Source organism: Acipenser ruthenus, chromosome 37 (genome assembly GCF_902713425.1).
Source record: "Acipenser ruthenus chromosome 37, fAciRut3.2 maternal haplotype, whole genome shotgun sequence".
In the NCBI taxonomy this organism is placed as follows: domain Eukaryota; kingdom Metazoa; phylum Chordata; class Actinopteri; order Acipenseriformes; family Acipenseridae; genus Acipenser; species Acipenser ruthenus.
The window spans coordinates 822073-837516 of record NC_081225.1 but is presented as its reverse complement, the minus strand read 5'-3'; the positions used below and the strand labels follow the sequence as shown (position 1 = coordinate 837516).

General features: G+C 49.3%; 1 protein-coding gene across 6 annotated transcripts; it reads left to right on the top strand.

The window, feature by feature from the left end:
- The first annotated feature begins 256 nt into the window (after positions 1 to 256).
- Positions 257 to 13832, top strand: LOC131706765 (protein transport protein Sec24C-like). Of its 6 annotated transcripts, none has more exons than XM_059008471.1 (20): positions 268 to 451; positions 953 to 1152; positions 1259 to 1327; positions 1538 to 1649; positions 2285 to 2412; positions 2617 to 2755; positions 3204 to 3373; positions 3781 to 3896; positions 4430 to 4621; positions 5345 to 5438; positions 5600 to 5710; positions 5914 to 6081; positions 6545 to 6641; positions 8175 to 8326; positions 8908 to 9046; positions 9194 to 9315; positions 11339 to 11518; positions 11740 to 11919; positions 13025 to 13114; positions 13624 to 13830. In XM_059008471.1, the coding sequence occupies exons 1-20, from the start codon at positions 292 to 294 to the stop codon at positions 13744 to 13746; spliced, it is 2742 nt and encodes a 913-aa protein (XP_058864454.1). In that variant the 5' UTR covers positions 268 to 291; the 3' UTR covers positions 13747 to 13830. The 6 variants fall into 6 exon arrangements, with proteins under 6 accessions (XP_058864457.1, XP_058864456.1, XP_058864454.1 ...); XM_059008472.1 differs by having other exon boundaries at positions 274 to 451; positions 6004 to 6081; positions 13606 to 13828; XM_059008470.1 differs by having other exon boundaries at positions 274 to 451; positions 13606 to 13828.
- The last annotated feature ends 1612 nt before the right edge of the window (positions 13833 to 15444 follow it).

Here is a 15444-nt window from a genome sequence, read left to right as displayed (position 1 = left end):
CAGCCTTCTCCAATGTCGCACTGGGAAAGCCAGCCCTCTGCATACTGGTCCTGCGCTCCCAGTTCAGAGGGATTGGGAATGGGGGGGCTGGCTCGCTCGATGGCGGGGCTGCATGCCAGCTCTTCGGACCCCCCCTCTGCTCTGACGCCCCCAACCAGCGGGCAGCGTGGCTGATGCTGGTGGGCACTTTGTGTTTTGATGACATCACGAGCTGCACTAGGTGGAAGGACGGCGAGATCCCTTAGAAATGTTTAACGCTGTATCTTTGAACAGTGTTTTTGCACAGTGTTTATGCACAGTGTTTATGCAGTTGTTCCCCTTTGCTTATCTCCCTGGTTATACTCTGCATGCACCACAGTTTACATGGTCTGCAATGTTTATTACTGTGCTTTACCCTCTCTGTGCTTTATTACACTGTGCTGTGCCTTTACTGTGGGACACTTTTATAAGGGTTAGTTTACCCTGTTTTTTTAATATGCTTTACCAGACCTCTCTGTGCTTTACAATGCTTCCCTATGCTTTACCACACCTCTCTGTGCTTTACAATGCTTCCCTATGCTTTACCACACCTCTCTGTGCTTTACAATGCTTGCCTATGCTTTACCAGACCTCTCTGTGCTTTACAATGCTTGCCTATGCTTTACCAGACCTCTCTGTGCTTTACAATGCTTCCCTATGCTTTACCATACCTCTCTGTGCTTTACAATGCTTCCCTATGCTTTACCAGACCTCTCTGTGCTTTATAATGCTTCCCTATGCTTTACCAGACCTCTCTGTGCTTTACAATGCTTCCCTATGCTTTCCCAGACCTCTCTGTGCTTTACAATGCTTCCCTATGCTTTACCCTCTCTGTGCTTTACAATGCTTCCCTATGCTTTACCATGCCTCTCTGTGCTCTATTACACTGTGCTGTGCTTTTATTACTAAATAATTACTTTTCCTTTTTTTGAAGGTCGCAGGAAATATCAAGAATGGACTGACCCTTGCTTCTCCAGCCCAGCCCAGTTGCCGTGGAGACCGAGCGCTGTGCCGCCCCCTCCCTGCCCCGCGGGGCGCTCCGATTCCTGGGCTGCAGATCCCCACAGCTCCCTTCAGAGGCTTCCCTGCACCGGCGCGGACTCACCACCGGGGGGCAGCAGCGATCAGGACCAGGTGAGGAGCTGCACGTCACAGACCCAGGAGATGCTGCTGTCGGCAAACAATTTGTTATTTGATTTTTATTTATTTATTTTTTTTTTTATGTCTCGTTTCCTTGCAGGCATCTCCTAAACCAAACTCAGGGACAGAATCGAAGTATGGATTGGATCCAGATTTGATTCCCAATGTGGTGAGTTCATATAAATAATAATAATAATAATAATAATAATAATAATAATAATAATAATAATAATAATAATGGTTCATGTTGTTTCTTGCTCTCTGTCTCTCTCTCTCTCTCTCTCTCTCTCTGTCTCTCTCTCTCTCTCTCTCTCTCTCTCTCTGTCTCTCTCTCTCTCGTTTCTTCTCTGTTGTTTTTATTTGTTCCCCTCTTTTCCAGGTGCAGGTTTTGCATGATGATGAGGTGCTGTGGGGGGCGCAGTTCTTTGTCACAGACACTAGGGGGCAGCTTCCTCCTCTCTCCAGCACACACTGCACAGTGCAGGACCGGGGTAGGCGTCCCTGTCACTGAAACACAGAATCATAATATTAATAATAATTGCACTGATGCATTTTGTCATGTAGTTATGGATGAAACTGTTGATATAATAATGTATCCCTCTCTCTCTCTCTCTCCTCTCTCAATCTCCCCCTACTCCTCTCTCCCTCTCTCCCCCTCTCTCCACCCTCCCCTCTCTCCACCCCTCCCCTCCTCTCACCTCTCCCCTCTCTCTCCTCCCTCCTCTCTCCCCTCTCCTCCTCTCCCCCTCTCTCCACCCCTCCTCTCACCTCTCCCCTCTCTCTCCTCCCTCCTCTCTCCCCTCTCCTCCTCTCTCCACCCCTCCTCTCTCTCCTTCTCTCCTCCTCTCTCTCTCCTCTCCCCTCTCCTCCTCTCTCTCTATCCTCTGCCCTCTCTCCTCTCTCTCTTCTTCCTCTCTCCCCTTTCCTCCTCTCTCCACCCCTCCTCTCTCTCTTCCTCCTCTCTCCCCTCTCCTCCTCTCTCCACCCTCCTCCTCTCCTCCTCTCTCTCCTCTCCCTTCTCTCCTCCTCTCTCCACTCCTCTCTCCCCTCTCTCCTCCTCCTCTCCCCCCTCCTCTCCCCCTCTCTCCACCCCTCCTCCTCTCCCCTCTCACTCTCTCTCTCTCAGGCAATGCCAGCCCCCGATTCCTGCGCTGCACCTCCTACTCCTTCCCCAGCTCCCCCCAGGCGGCTCTCCTCTCCCAGCTGCCCCTGGCTGCCATCGTGCAGCCCTTCGCCAGGCTGGCTCGTGGGGAGGTGAGGCAGAGAGCCTTAGCACAGCTGCAGAATCGGAGTTGTGATTGGAACAGCAATGAGATCACATGACTGATGGACTGCAGTTCAAGCACGCCCCTTTGCAAGCTGAATCATTCTCAGTCCCATGTTGTGTGTCACACCGAGCGATCCTCCTTCTCGTATCTTGTAATTGATTCCAAGTCTCTCCCCCCCCCTCTCTTGCAGCCCCCCCTGCCTGTCTCGGACCCTGGTTTGGGGGGTCCAGTACGCTGCAGCAGTTGTGGGGCGCACATGAACCCCTTTATGGACTTCCAGGACTGCGGACAGAGGTTCTACTGCCCATTCTGTGCCTCGCTGTCTGAGGGTCAGTCTGACACAACTCGGGGGGAGGGGCTGAGAACAATTAAAAAGCTCTAGTTAAGCAAACGATCAGTTCAATTAAGGGACTAGTTGATTAATTGAGAGCTCAGTTGGAATGAAAACCAGGACCGGGGTTGCTAAGCACTGCCTTAGAGCAGGGGGGGTTTCCAGTCCTGATCCTGGAGCGCTGATCCGCTCCAGGTTTTACAGTTCAAATGAGACACCGAACGCCTTCAGGGTCTGGATGGAGGTTTAATGAACCTAACAGGGCTGGAACAAAGACCAGGAGTGGAAGAGCGTTCTAAATTCAACCTCCATCCAGACCCTCAAGATTTTCATTTTATCTGTTAAACCTGGAGTGGAGTGGCACCTCCAGGACCGGGATTCATTGAAACCCAACACCCACTCCGTGTTAAACAATAACCGTGCTGTTCCTGCGTTGCCCCCTGCAGTCCCCTGGCAGTATTACACCCACACGGACCGCAGTGGGAGGAGAGTGGATTGGCTGAGCCGTGCGGAGCTGAGCCGAGGCTCCTATGAGTTCCTGGAGCCACGCAGCCACGGAGCCACACAGGAACCTCGCTGCAGTGCTGGACGCGAGTCTGCAAGGGTCCTTCACAGGGTAATATAATTCTGAAAACAAGCGAAAGCAGTCAAAGCTTGTCAGCGCTTGCCCGGACTGTGACTCTCACCCTGTGTTTGTGTGGGAGGCTTGCTGGGTTAAAGAAAGGGGCTCCATACCAGGAGGTTCAAATCCCAGCTTAGCCACTGACTGACTCCCTGTGTGTGTGAGACCCTGAGCAAGTCACTGAACCTCCTTGTGCTCCGTCCTTCGGATGAGACGTAAAACAAACAAGCTCCTATTGGAAGTGACTCTGCAGCAGCAGCAGCAGTTGTTGATGATGCAGAGTTCACCCCCCTAGTCTCTATAAGTCATTTTGGATAAAGGCGTCTGCTAAATGACCAATAAATAATAATAATAATAATAATAATAATAATAATAATAATAATCATCATCATCATCATCAGGAGGACGGAGCGCCAGCCTTCATCTTCCTCATCGATGTGTCTGTCCAAGCGGTCCAGCAGGGGGCAGTCTCCCTGGTGTGTGAGGAACTCCGGACACTGCTGGACAAACTGCCCAGGTCAGTTGTTATCTGTGACCTGAAAAAAAAATGGAAAAGTAATTATTTAGTAGTAAAAGCACAGCACAGTGTAATAAAACACAGAGAGGTATGGTAAAGCATAGGGAAGCATTGTAAAGCACAGAGAGGTCTGGTAAAGCATAGGGAAGCATTGTAAAGCACAGAGAGGGATGGTAAAGCATAGGGAAGCATTGTAAAGCACAGAGAGGTCTGGTAAAGCATAGGGAAGCATTGTAAAGCACAGAGAGGTCTGGTAAAGCACAGGGAAGCATTGTAAAGCACAGAGAGGTCTGGTAAAGCATAGGGAAGCATTGTAAAGCACAGAGAGGTCTGGTAAAGCATAGGGAAGCATTGTAAAGCACAGAGAGGTCTGGTAAAGCATAGGGAAGCATTGTAAAGCACAGAGAGGTCTGGTAAAGCATAAAGGTCTCCCCTAGTAGAAGCACATGTATCATGATGCATATCATATCGTGATCTGTATTATACTGTGACATCACTATATCGTTACCCTCTTTTCTTCTGATTGGTTGAAGGGATTCCGGGATGGACGAATCGGAGCTGAGCGTGGGGGTCGTGACCTACGACAGGACGCTGCACCTGTACAGCCTAAGCCCCACCCTGTCCCGCCCTCACATGCTGGTCGTCACGGAGACAGAAGATCTGGAGCTCCCCCTAGTGGAGGGGCTGCTGGTGCCTGTCAAGGACTGCAGGGACATCGTTGACAGGTCTGAGACACTAACACTGCGACAGGGCTGGGCGTTCCATTGGGGCAGTGACATCATCACCGCTGTGACATCACCGCAGTGACATCACTGCAATCTTTTCTCAGGAAAAAATGAGAAGGAGCAGAAATCTCTGCTCTCTATATTACAGGCCTATCAAGACAACTGCTAGCGCTGTGATGGGACGCGACACGCACTCAGAAAAACCTCTTTGCATTGCAAATCAGAATGGTTTTAAGCAAGTCGCATGCACAGAGATTTTGCAGCACATCTTCAGCGGTCGTGTCTTAAGGAGTTTTTTTTTTGAGTGTGTGTCCCATCCCGTCTCCACGAGTGTTAACAATTATTATTATTTATTTCTTAGCAGACGCCCTTATCCAGGGCGACTTATAATTGTTACAAGATATCACATTATTTTTACATACAATTCCCCATTTATACAGTTGGGTTTTTACTGGAGCAATCTAGGTAAAGTACCTTGCTTTGATGGAATTATTTTCCTGGAACTCCCTGAAGCCCGTGTGTCGGTAACGATCTCAGGTGTGTCTGATTAAACTCCTATCGAAAGCAAGCCCGGTAATAAGACTCTTATTGCACAGCAGTGTCACAGTTTGATCGGTGTGTGTGTATAGGTAACAAGCTGTATTATCTGGCCTTTGATAACCCCCCTGTGCCCCCCCCCCGAATGTAACCCCCCTGTGTGTGCCCCCCCCCCACCCCCCCCAGTCTGCTGGCTCAGATCCCGTCGCTCTTCGCTGACACCCGGGAGGCTGTGGTGATATTTGAACCCGCGCTGCAGGCTGGCATGCAACTACTGAAGGTGAGACACACAGGGGGAGGCTGGGGGGGTGGGGGGGGCATGGGTTAATTTAGTCAATTTAATAACCCCCCCACCGCCTTTCTCTCCATCTCTCTCTCTCTCTCTCTCTCTCTCTCCCTCTCTCTCCCTCTCTCTCTATCTCTCCTCCCTCTCTCTCTCAGGATGCTGGCTGTCCAGGGAAGCTGCTGGTTTTTCACACCACGCCCCCTGCTGGAGACAGTAGGCCTGGCAGCAGGACGGACTCTGGGATCTTCGGCGCAGCCAAGGACAAGGTAAACAAACCGGACTGTCAGCAAGGCCTGCTTCCTGCCGTCCATTCCTTTGGAGAGTGTAAGCTTAAAAGAAATAAATAGCAAAAAAGATCTCCCTCTCCCTCCCTCTCCCTCCCTCTCTCTCCCCCTCCCTCTCTCTCCCTCTCCCTCCCTCTCTCTCCCCCTCCCTCTCTCTCACTCCGGTCCCTCGTCCCGTGTCTCAGTCTGTCTTCCAGCCCTGTGGCTCCTGTGTCTCCGTGGCTGAGTCCTGCGTGGCTCACGGCTGCAGCGTGGACCTCTTCCTTTTCTCACAGGAACCTGTGGGTGTGGCCTCGCTGGGACACGCCTCCGACATCAGCGGGGGCGGAGTCTACATGTACAGCAGCTTGCAGGTAACTCTATTATTATTATTATTATTATTATTATTTATTTATTTATGTATTTATTTGGCAGACTTTGTTCAAGGTGTTCCAGGGCAGCACAGGGTTACAATGCAAGGTTCATATTTAAACAGTGTAGTTTACAGCAAGTGCAAATAATAATAATGCTACTAGAATACAACATGAACTAGGATGCAGCCAGTTAGGATCCCAGCAAGTTATATCTACAGTGACATGTTAGCAGTGCAATAGTGCAAGGATAGCGCATCAGCTGAGGATCCAGTAACGTGGTGCTGAGGTCAGGCGACGTTTTAGTGTAATTGGAATTATTATTGGACTTACTGCAGTGTGATTGTCACGGCAACTATAATTGAACAGAATACATCGTAACTGCAATTTAAAACAACCCTGCAGTCACTGCTATTAGAATTGTGATTGTCAGTGACTCCCGTGTTTGTCGGGTTTGTGTTCCCAGGAGGAGGCGGACCGGGAGCAGTTCCGAATGGATCTGTGGAGGAATTTCCAGAGAGAGATCGGGTTTGATGCGGTGATGAAGATCCACGTCAGTAAAGGTAGAATTGATTTCATTAAAAAAAGAGAGGGTGTTACCTTTAGAACTGTCATGTGTTCAATTAAAGGTGATGTGCTTTTACTAAACAAGCACAGCAAAATAACTGCAGTGAAACACAGAGAGGTCTGGTAAAGCATAGGGAAGCATTGTAAAGCACAGAGAGGTCTGGTAAAGCACAGGGAAGCATTGTAAAGCACAGAGAGGTGTGGTAAAGCATAGGGAAGCATTGTAAAGCACAGAGAGGTCTGGTAAAGCATAGGGAAGCATTGTAAAGCACAGAGAGGTGTGGTAAAGCATAGGGAAGCATTGTAAAGCACAGAGAGGTCTGGTAAAGCATAGGGAAGCATTGTAAAGCAAAGAGAGGTCTGGTAAAGCATAGGGAAGCATTGTAAAGCACAGAGAGGTCTGGTAAAGCATAGTGAAGCATTGTAAAGCACAGAGAGGTGTGGTAAAGCATAGGGAAGCATTGTAAAGCACAGAGAGGTCTGGTAAAGCATAGGGAAGCATTGTAAAGCACAGAGAGGTCTGGTAAAGCATAGGGAAGCATTGTAAAGCACAGAGAGGCCTGGTAAAGCATAGGGAAGCATTGTAAAGCACAGAGAGGTCTGGTAAAGCACAGTGAAGCATTGTAAAGCACAGAGAGGTATGGTAAAGCATAGGCAAGCATTGTAAAGCACAGAGAGGGATGGTGAAGCATAGGGAAGCATTGTAAAGCACAGAGAGGTCTGGTAAAGCATAGGGAAGCATTGTAAAGCACAGAGAGGTCTGGTAAAGCATAGGGAAGCATTGTAAAGCACAGAGAGGCCTGGTAAAGCATAGGGAAGCATTGTAAAGCACAGAGAGGGATGGTGAAGCATAGGGAAGCATTGTAAAGCACAGAGAGGTATGGTAAAGCATAGGGAAGCATTGTAAAGCACAGAGAGGTCTGGTAAAGCATAGGGAAGCATTGTAAAGCACAGAGAGGTCTGGTAAAGCATAGGGAAGCATTGTAAAGCACAGAGAGGCCTGGTAAAGCATAGGGAAGCATTGTAAAGCACAGAGAGGTCTGGTAAAGCACAGTGAAGCATTGTAAAGCACAGAGAGGTATGGTAAAGCATAGGCAAGCATTGTAAAGCACAGAGAGGCCTGGTAAAGCATAGTGAAGCATTGTAAAGCACATAGAGGTATGGTAAAGCATAGGGAAGCATTGTAAAGCACAGAGGGGTCTGGTAAAGCATATTAAAAAACATGGCTAACCATTATGGAAATAAGACTCCTATTGCACAGCAGTGTCACCCATTCCAGGTTTTACTAGCAGCTTGATTAGCCACAGTGTGTCTAGGTAACAAGCTCAGGTAAACTCATAGTAAAACCAGGAATGGATCAGACTGCTCTGCAGTAGGAGTCTCATCCTCATCCCTGCGTTGATTACTATGGTAAATGCACAGTAGAGCCATGGGTAAAGCATGGGTTGAAAACTGTATTGAATTCTTATAATGGGACCTCTCCACACAGGATACCAGATGGCAGATTGCTCTGCGTTCTTCTGTTTCAGGTCTGACGGTGTCTGGCTGCTTCGGGCCCCTGAGCGTGGGGACAGGGGGCCCCAGTGAGCTGGCACTGGGAGCCATCGACTCGGACAAGGCTTTCGCTGTGGAGTTCACTCACCAGGGCCAGCTTGACCCAGAGAGAGGGGTGGTGATCCAGGTAACACAGGGGGAGGGGCTAGAGAGGGGGGGTGATCCAGGTAACACAGGGGGAGGGGCTAAAGGGGGGGGTGATCCAGGTAACACAGGGGGAGGGGTTAGAGTTGGGGGTTGGGTTGGGGGTGTGGTTGGGGTTGGGGGCGGGGTTGAAGATGTGGTTGAGGGTGGGGTTGGGTTTTGGTGTGGGATTGAGGGTGTGGTTGAGTGTGGGGGTGGGGGTGAGTGTGTGGTTGGGGGTGGGGTTGAGGTTTGGTGTGGGGTTGAGGGTGTGTTTGAGTGTGGGGTTGAGTGTGGGGTTGGGGGCGGGGTTGAAGATGTGGTTGAGGGTGGGGGTGGGGTTGGGGTTGAGGTTGGGGGTGGGAGTAGGGTTGAGGTTGGGGGTGGGGTTGGGGGTGTGGTTGGGGGTGGGGTTGGGAGTAGGGTTGAGGTTGGGGGTGGGGTTGGGGTTGGGGGTGTGGTTGGGGGCGGGGTTGGGGGCGGGGTTGGGGTCTTAACCCTGTGTATCTTTTTTCCCATGAAGTTGAGTGAATAAAAAATATATAATTAAATCAATTCCAAAACTTTCCCCTCCGTGCCCTGCAGTGTGCCTTGTCCTACACCGCCCCTAGTGGCCAGAGAAGGACCCGCGTCCACACCCTGTCTCTGAACTGCTCCTGCCACCTGGTGGACACTTTCAGGAACAGCCAGGCAGAGACTCTGCTCGCCTTCTACTGCAAGAAGGGTGAGTGCGGCCGGGGAGCGGAGAGGAACAGCCTGCATTGCAAACTCTGCTGAAGGCAGCTTTGTTTATGAATGTTTTTTCGATGTCTCTCCATCCCCCTGTCACACTGCCCCTGTTTCTCTGTCCTTCCTGTCTCTGTCTCTCCAGTGTACTCGGCTGTGCTGCACTCCTCCCCTCTCTCTCTCCGGGACGCCCTGCTCTCTGAGCTTACTCGCACCCTGGCCAGCTACCGGCAGCACGGCTCCACCAGCGCCGTGTCAGCAGGGCAGGTAAGAGGACGTCCTGTCCCAGAACCAGCACTCGGAGTACCAGCCTTGCACTCACACGCTGTCTCGCACACTCACACACACTCGCACTCACTGAAAAAGACACTGAGAGACTTCCAGTGGAAACGTTTGTTGTTGAATGTAAGTTTGTGTCAGTGTGTGTGTATTCTCAGTGCAGTGTCAGTGTGTGTGTATTCTCAGTGCAGTGTCAGTGTGTGTGTATTCTCAGTGCAGTGTCTGTGTGTGTGTGTGTGTATTCTCAGTGCAGTGTCAGTGTGTGTGTATTCTCAGTGCAGTGTCAGTGTGTGTGTATTCTCAGTGCAGTGTCAGTGTGTGTGTATTCTCAGTGCAGTGTCAGTGTGTGTGTATTCTCAGTGCAGTGTCAGTGTGTGTGTATTCTCAGTGCAGTGTCTGTGTGTGTGTGTGTGTATTCTCAGTGCAGTGTCAGTGTGTGTGTATTCTCAGTGCAGTGTCAGTGTGTGTGTGTGTGTATTCTAAGTGCAGTGTCTGTGTGTTTGTGTGTGTGTATTCTCAGTGCAGTGTCAGTGTGTGTGTATTCTCAGTGCAGTGTCAGTGTGTGTGTGTGTGTATTCTAAGTGCAGTGTCTGTGTGTGTGTATTCTCAGTGCAGTGTCAGTGTGTGTGTGTGTGTATTCTCAGTGCAGTGTCTGTGTGTGTGTATTCTCAGTGCAGTGTCAGTGTGTGTGTATTCTCAGTGCAGTGTCAGTGTGTGTGTGTGTGTATTCTATGTGCAGTGTCTGTGTGTTTGTGTGTATTCTCAGTGCAGTGTCAGTGTGTGTGTGTGTGTATTCTCAGTGCAGTGTCAGTGTGTGTGTATTCTCAGTGCAGTGTCAGTGTGTGTGTATTCTCAGTGCTGTGTCAGTGTGTGTGTGTGTATTCTCAATGCAGTGTCAGTGTGTGTGTATTCTCAGTGCAGTGTGTGTGTGTATTCTCAGTGCAGTGTCTGTGTGTGTGTGTGTGTGTGTATTCTCAGTGCAGTGTCAGTGTGTGTGTATTCTCAGTGCAGTGTCAGTGTGTGTGTATTCTCAGTGCAGTGCAGTGTTTGTGTGTATTCTCAGTGCAGTGCCTGTGTGTGTGTATTCTCAGTGCAGTGTCAGTGTGTGTGTATTCTCAGTGCATTGTCTGTGTGTGTGTATTCTCAGTGCAGTGTCAGTGTGTGTGTATTCTCAGTGCAGTGTCAGTGTTTGTGTATTCTCAGTGCAGTGTCAGTGTGTGTGTATTCTCAGTGCAGTGTCAGTGTGTGTGTATTCAGTGCAGTGCAGTGTTTGTGTGTATTCTCAGTGCAGTGCCTGTGTGTGTGTATTCTCAGTGCAGTGTCAGTGTGTGTGTGTATTCTCAGTGCAGTGCCTGTGTGTGTGTATTCTCAGTGCTGTGTCAGTGTGTGTGTATTCTCAGTGCAGTGTCTGTGTGTGTGTGTTTGTATTCTCAGTGCAGTGTCAGTGTGTGTATTCTCAGTGCAGTGTCTGTGTGTGTGTGTGTATTCTCAGTGCAGTGTTTGTGTGTATTCTCAATGCAGTGTCAGTGTGTGTGTATTCTCAGTGCAGTGCCTGTGTGTGTGTATTCTCAGTGCAGTGTCAGTGTTTGTCTATTCTCAGTGCTGTGTCAGTGTGTGTGTGTATTCTCAGTGCAGTGTCAGTGTGTGTGTATTCTCAGTGCACTGTCAGTGTGTGTGTATTCTCAGTGCACTGTCAGTGTGTGTGTATTCTCAGGGCAGTGTCAGTGTGTGTGTATTCTCAGTGCATTGTCTGTGTTTGTGTATTCTCAGTGCAGTGTCAGTGTGTGTGTATGTATTCTCAGTGCAGTGTCAGTGTGTGTGTATTCTCAGTGCAGTGTCAGTGTGTGTGTATTCTCAGTGCAGTGTCTGTGTTTGTGTATTCTCAGTGCAGTGTCAGTGTGTGTGTATTCTCAGTGCAGTGTCAGTGTGTGTGTATTCTCAGTGCAGTGTCAGTGTGTGTGTATTCTCAGTGCAGTGTCAGTGTTCTGCTCTCTCTGCTTGTTCTGCTCAGCTGGTGCTGCCCCAGTTCCTGAAGGTCCTGCCCGTCTATCTGAACTGCCTGAGGAAGAGTGAGGTCCTGCTGCCGGGTCCTCACAGCGCACTGAGTGACAGAGTCTACCAGCGCAGCCTCGCCGTCGCCATGGACACCGCCGAGACCGCCGCCCACTTCTACCCCAGGCTCCTCCCCCTGGTGAGTCACAATGCAGGAGGGAGTCTCTCTCTCTGTCTCTCTGTGCCCTTTGTGTCTCTCCCTGTGTCTCTCTCCCTGTCTCTCTCCCTGTGTCTCTGTGTCTCTCTCCCTGTCTCTCTGTGTGTTTCTCTCTCCCTGTCTCTCTCCCCGTCTCTCTCCCTGTCTCTCTCTGTGCTGCTCTAACCCTCCCCTGTCTCTTTCCCCGTGTCTCTGTGCCCCAGCCCGTGTCTGGCCAGCCCTGGTCGGCAGTGCGATGCTCTCAGCGCAGTCTGGCCCCTGACCGCGTGTTCCTGGCGGAGGACGGGCGGGGTCTCTTCCTGTGGGTGGGGGGCTGCGTGCCCCCCCAGCTGGTGCAGAGCCTCTTCAACGTGCCCTCCTCCCGAGACCTGCGCTGCGGAGCGGTGAGCAGCATGGTGCAGGAAACAGCCTCCCACACCCTCACACCACAGACCCACAGTATTTAACACTGATACATTACAGCCTCGCAGTCTCTCACACTAGTCTTGCACACTGGTCACACTCCCTGAGCAAACCCAGCACAGCCTCACAGTCCTTACACACTATGTATGTCGACCCAGGGGACTTCTTTGACCTGAAAAAAGAAACAAGGACCAGGGGTCACAAATGGAGATTAGATAAACGGGCATTCAGAACAGAAAATAGGAGGCACTTTTTTACACAGAGAATTGTGAGGGTCTGGAACCAACTCCCCAGTAATGTTGTTGAAGCTGACACCCTGGGATCCTTCAAGAAGCTGCTTGATGAGATTCTGGGATCAATAAGCTACTAACAACCAAACAAGCAAGATGGGCTGAATGGCCTCCTCTCGTTTGCAAACTTTCTTATGTTCTTATGTATGCTGGAAGGAAAATGCATTCACTTCAGTTTTGTAGATTCCAAAACACACCCTTTTATGACCCCTCCTCACTGTACTGTGTGGTCTGTGTGGTCCAGTGGTTAAAGAAAAGGGCTTGTAACCAGGAGGTCCCCGGACTCACTGTGTGACCCTGAGCAAGTCACTTAACCACCTTGTGCTCCGTCTTCCGGGTGAGACGTAGTTGTAAGTGACTCTGCAGCTGATGCATAGTTCACACACCCTAGTCTCTGTAAGTCGCCTTGGATAAAAGTCGCTCAATGTCTCTCAATTGAATGTATCATACATGCAATATTCTATTATTATTTATTTCTTAGCTGACGCCCTTATCCAGGGTAACTTACAATAGTTACAAGATATCACATTATTTTTACATACAATTACCCATTTATACAGTTGGGTTTTTACTGGAGCAATTGAGGTAAAGTACCTTGCTCAAGGGTACAGCAGCAGTGTCCTCCACCTGGGATTGAACCCACGACCCTCCGGTCAAGAGTCCAGAGCTCTAACCACCACTCCACACTGCTGCCCATTCTAACAATATGAATATGGACGATCAAATTTGCTTACAATGCCTTGCACGCTCTCTCTCTCTCTCACTCTCTCCATGCTCTCCTCCCCGTCCCCCGCAGTGCTCCCTGCCTGTCCTGGACACCCCCCTGTCCCGCAGTGTGAGGGGCACCATCCAGACCCTCCAGGAACACAGAGCGCGACACATGAAGGTAAAGCACAGGCTCACTTTTTTAACCCTCTCAGTCCTGGCCTGATCTCAGCGCTGTATGTTAACACACGCTGTCTGAAATCACGCTGGAGCCTCCCAGAGCTCCCAGCTCCCAGTCTGAGGCCGTCTGGAAATATCTGTGCCTTTTTATTTTGTTTTTTGTCCTCATGTGCACTCAATAAAAAGAGTTTCTGCTTCAACTCGACAAAAATAATAAAAGTAGGAAGTGCATTTTTTTTTTTTTTTAAGAGATCAGGCAACAAGAGAAACTGAAGACTTAAACATTAATTGAAAACATGAATGTTTATTAATAATAATAATAATAATAATAATAATAATCATATTTTTTAAACGTTGTTCAACTTAGATGGTTTTTCTTTTCAATTTTGAATTTGTAAAACCCACTTTTGGAACATTATCATTCTCTCTCTCTCTCTCCACCTCTCTATCATTCTCTCTCCACCTCTATCATTCTCTCTCTCTCTCTCTCAGTTGTTTCTTGTGAAGCAGGGTGACGAGTCCGAGGCTGTGTTCCGGCGCCTCCTGGTGGAGGACAGGAGCCCCAACGGCGGCGCGTCGTACCCTGACTTCCTGTACCACGTGCACGTGTCCACGCTGCAGCTCCTCACGTGAACGCCACCCACCGAGGGGCAACACCAAGTACAATTACAGCAGATTGCAATTAAAATGATATCTCTGTTCAATTACAATTGTGCTCCACTAATTACACTGGGTGCGTGAGATTGTGGGAGTGAGAGTGTGTGCTTGAGTCGGAGTGAGAATGTGTGTTTTTGAGTCTGGGTGGGTGGGAGTGGGTGTTTTTGAGTCTTGGTGGTTGTGAGTGTGTGTTTTTGAGTCTGGGTGTGAGTGTGTGTTTTTGAGTCTGGGTGGCTGTGAGTGTGTGTTTTTGAGTCTGGGTGGGAGTGTGTGTTTTTGAGTCTGGGTGTGAGTGTGTGTTTTTGAGTCTGGGTGGGTGTGAGTGTGTGTTTTTGAGTCTGGGTGGTTGGGAGTGTGTGTTTTTGAGTCTGGGTGGGAGTGTGTGTTTTCGAGTCTGGGTGGCTGTGAGTGTGTGTTTTTGAGTCTGGGTGGGAGTGTGTGTTTTTGAGTCTGGGTGGTTGTGAGTGAGTGTGTGTTTTTGAGTCTGGGTGGTTGTGAGTGTGTGTTTTTCAGTCTGGGTGGCTGTGAGTGTGTGTTTTTGAGTCTGGGTGGGAGTGTGTGTTTTTGAGTCTGGGTGGTTGTGAGTGTGTGTTTTTGAGTCTGGGTGGTTGGGAGTGTGTGTTTTTGAGTCTGGGTGGTTGTGAGTGTGTGTTTTTGAGTCTGGGAGTGAGTGTGTGTTTTTGAGTCTGGGTGTGAGTGTGTGTTTTTGAGTCTGGGAGTGAGTGTGTGTTTTTGAGTCTGGGAGTGAGTGTGTGTTTTTGAGTCTGGGTGTGAGAGTGTTTTTGAGTCTGGAAGTGAGTGTGTGTTTTTGAGTCTGGGTGTGAGAGTGTTTTTGAGTCTGGGAGTGAGTGTTTTTGAGTCTGGGTGTGAGTGTGTGTTTTTGAGTCTGGGTGTGAGAGTGTTTTTGAGTATGGGAGTGAGTGTGTGTTTTTGAGTCTGGGAGTGAGTGTGTGTTTTTGAGTCTGGGTGTGTCACAAAGACGGCCAGAGTGGGTTGCGTCAGACCAGAAAGGAATTCAAACACAGACAGAGACGGTGGTGATGATGAGCTGAGTGCAATGGCTGCACTCAGCGTTTATTAACAAATAAAAGGTTTCAAAACAGCACGAAACGGGACACGGCACTTGCGCCAAAATAAACAGACATACAAAACGACTAACACTAAACAAACGGTGCACGGACAGACAAACAGACACGGTGAGAACAAACACTTATATTTACGATCTTTACTTCTAATGATTTTAACTCTCCTCTCTCTCTCTCTCCCGTTCTCCTCTTCCGAACACCTAACCCCGAGTGACTAAAAATGTGCCTATTTATACTGTTGTGCTGGGATTCAATTACTAATTATTCACTTGAATCCCAGCACGTGAATTAATTCTGTGCAACCCCGTGCTCACATATTACATTTAACCAGCACGTGAAGTGATTTGTGCCCTCCTCGTGCCTAAATACAAATCTACACTTTTAAACACACGTGAAACACAGACCCGTTTATATCCCGTGTACCAATCTATACACCAACATTTACACACGCAACATACAACACATAACACACAAAATACACACAGGGGCGGGCACTTTGCCACAGGGTGTGAGAGTGTTTTTGAGTCTGGGAGTGAGTGTGTGTTTTTGAGTCTGGGAGTGTGTGTTTTTGAGTCTGGGAGTGAGTGTG

Excerpts from the sequence above, each read along its gene's own strand:
- LOC131706765 (XM_059008470.1), top strand. The coding sequence starts at position 292 with ATGCACAGTGTTTATGCAGTTGTTCCCCTTTGCTTATCTCCCTGGTTA. Across the intron at positions 8,327-8,907 it reads AGAGAGGGGTGGTGATCCAG|TGTGCCTTGTCCTACACCGC; the intron begins GTAACACAGGGG and ends CGTGCCCTGCAG. Across the intron at positions 11,920-13,024 it reads GAGACCTGCGCTGCGGAGCG|TGCTCCCTGCCTGTCCTGGA; the intron begins GTGAGCAGCATG and ends CGTCCCCCGCAG.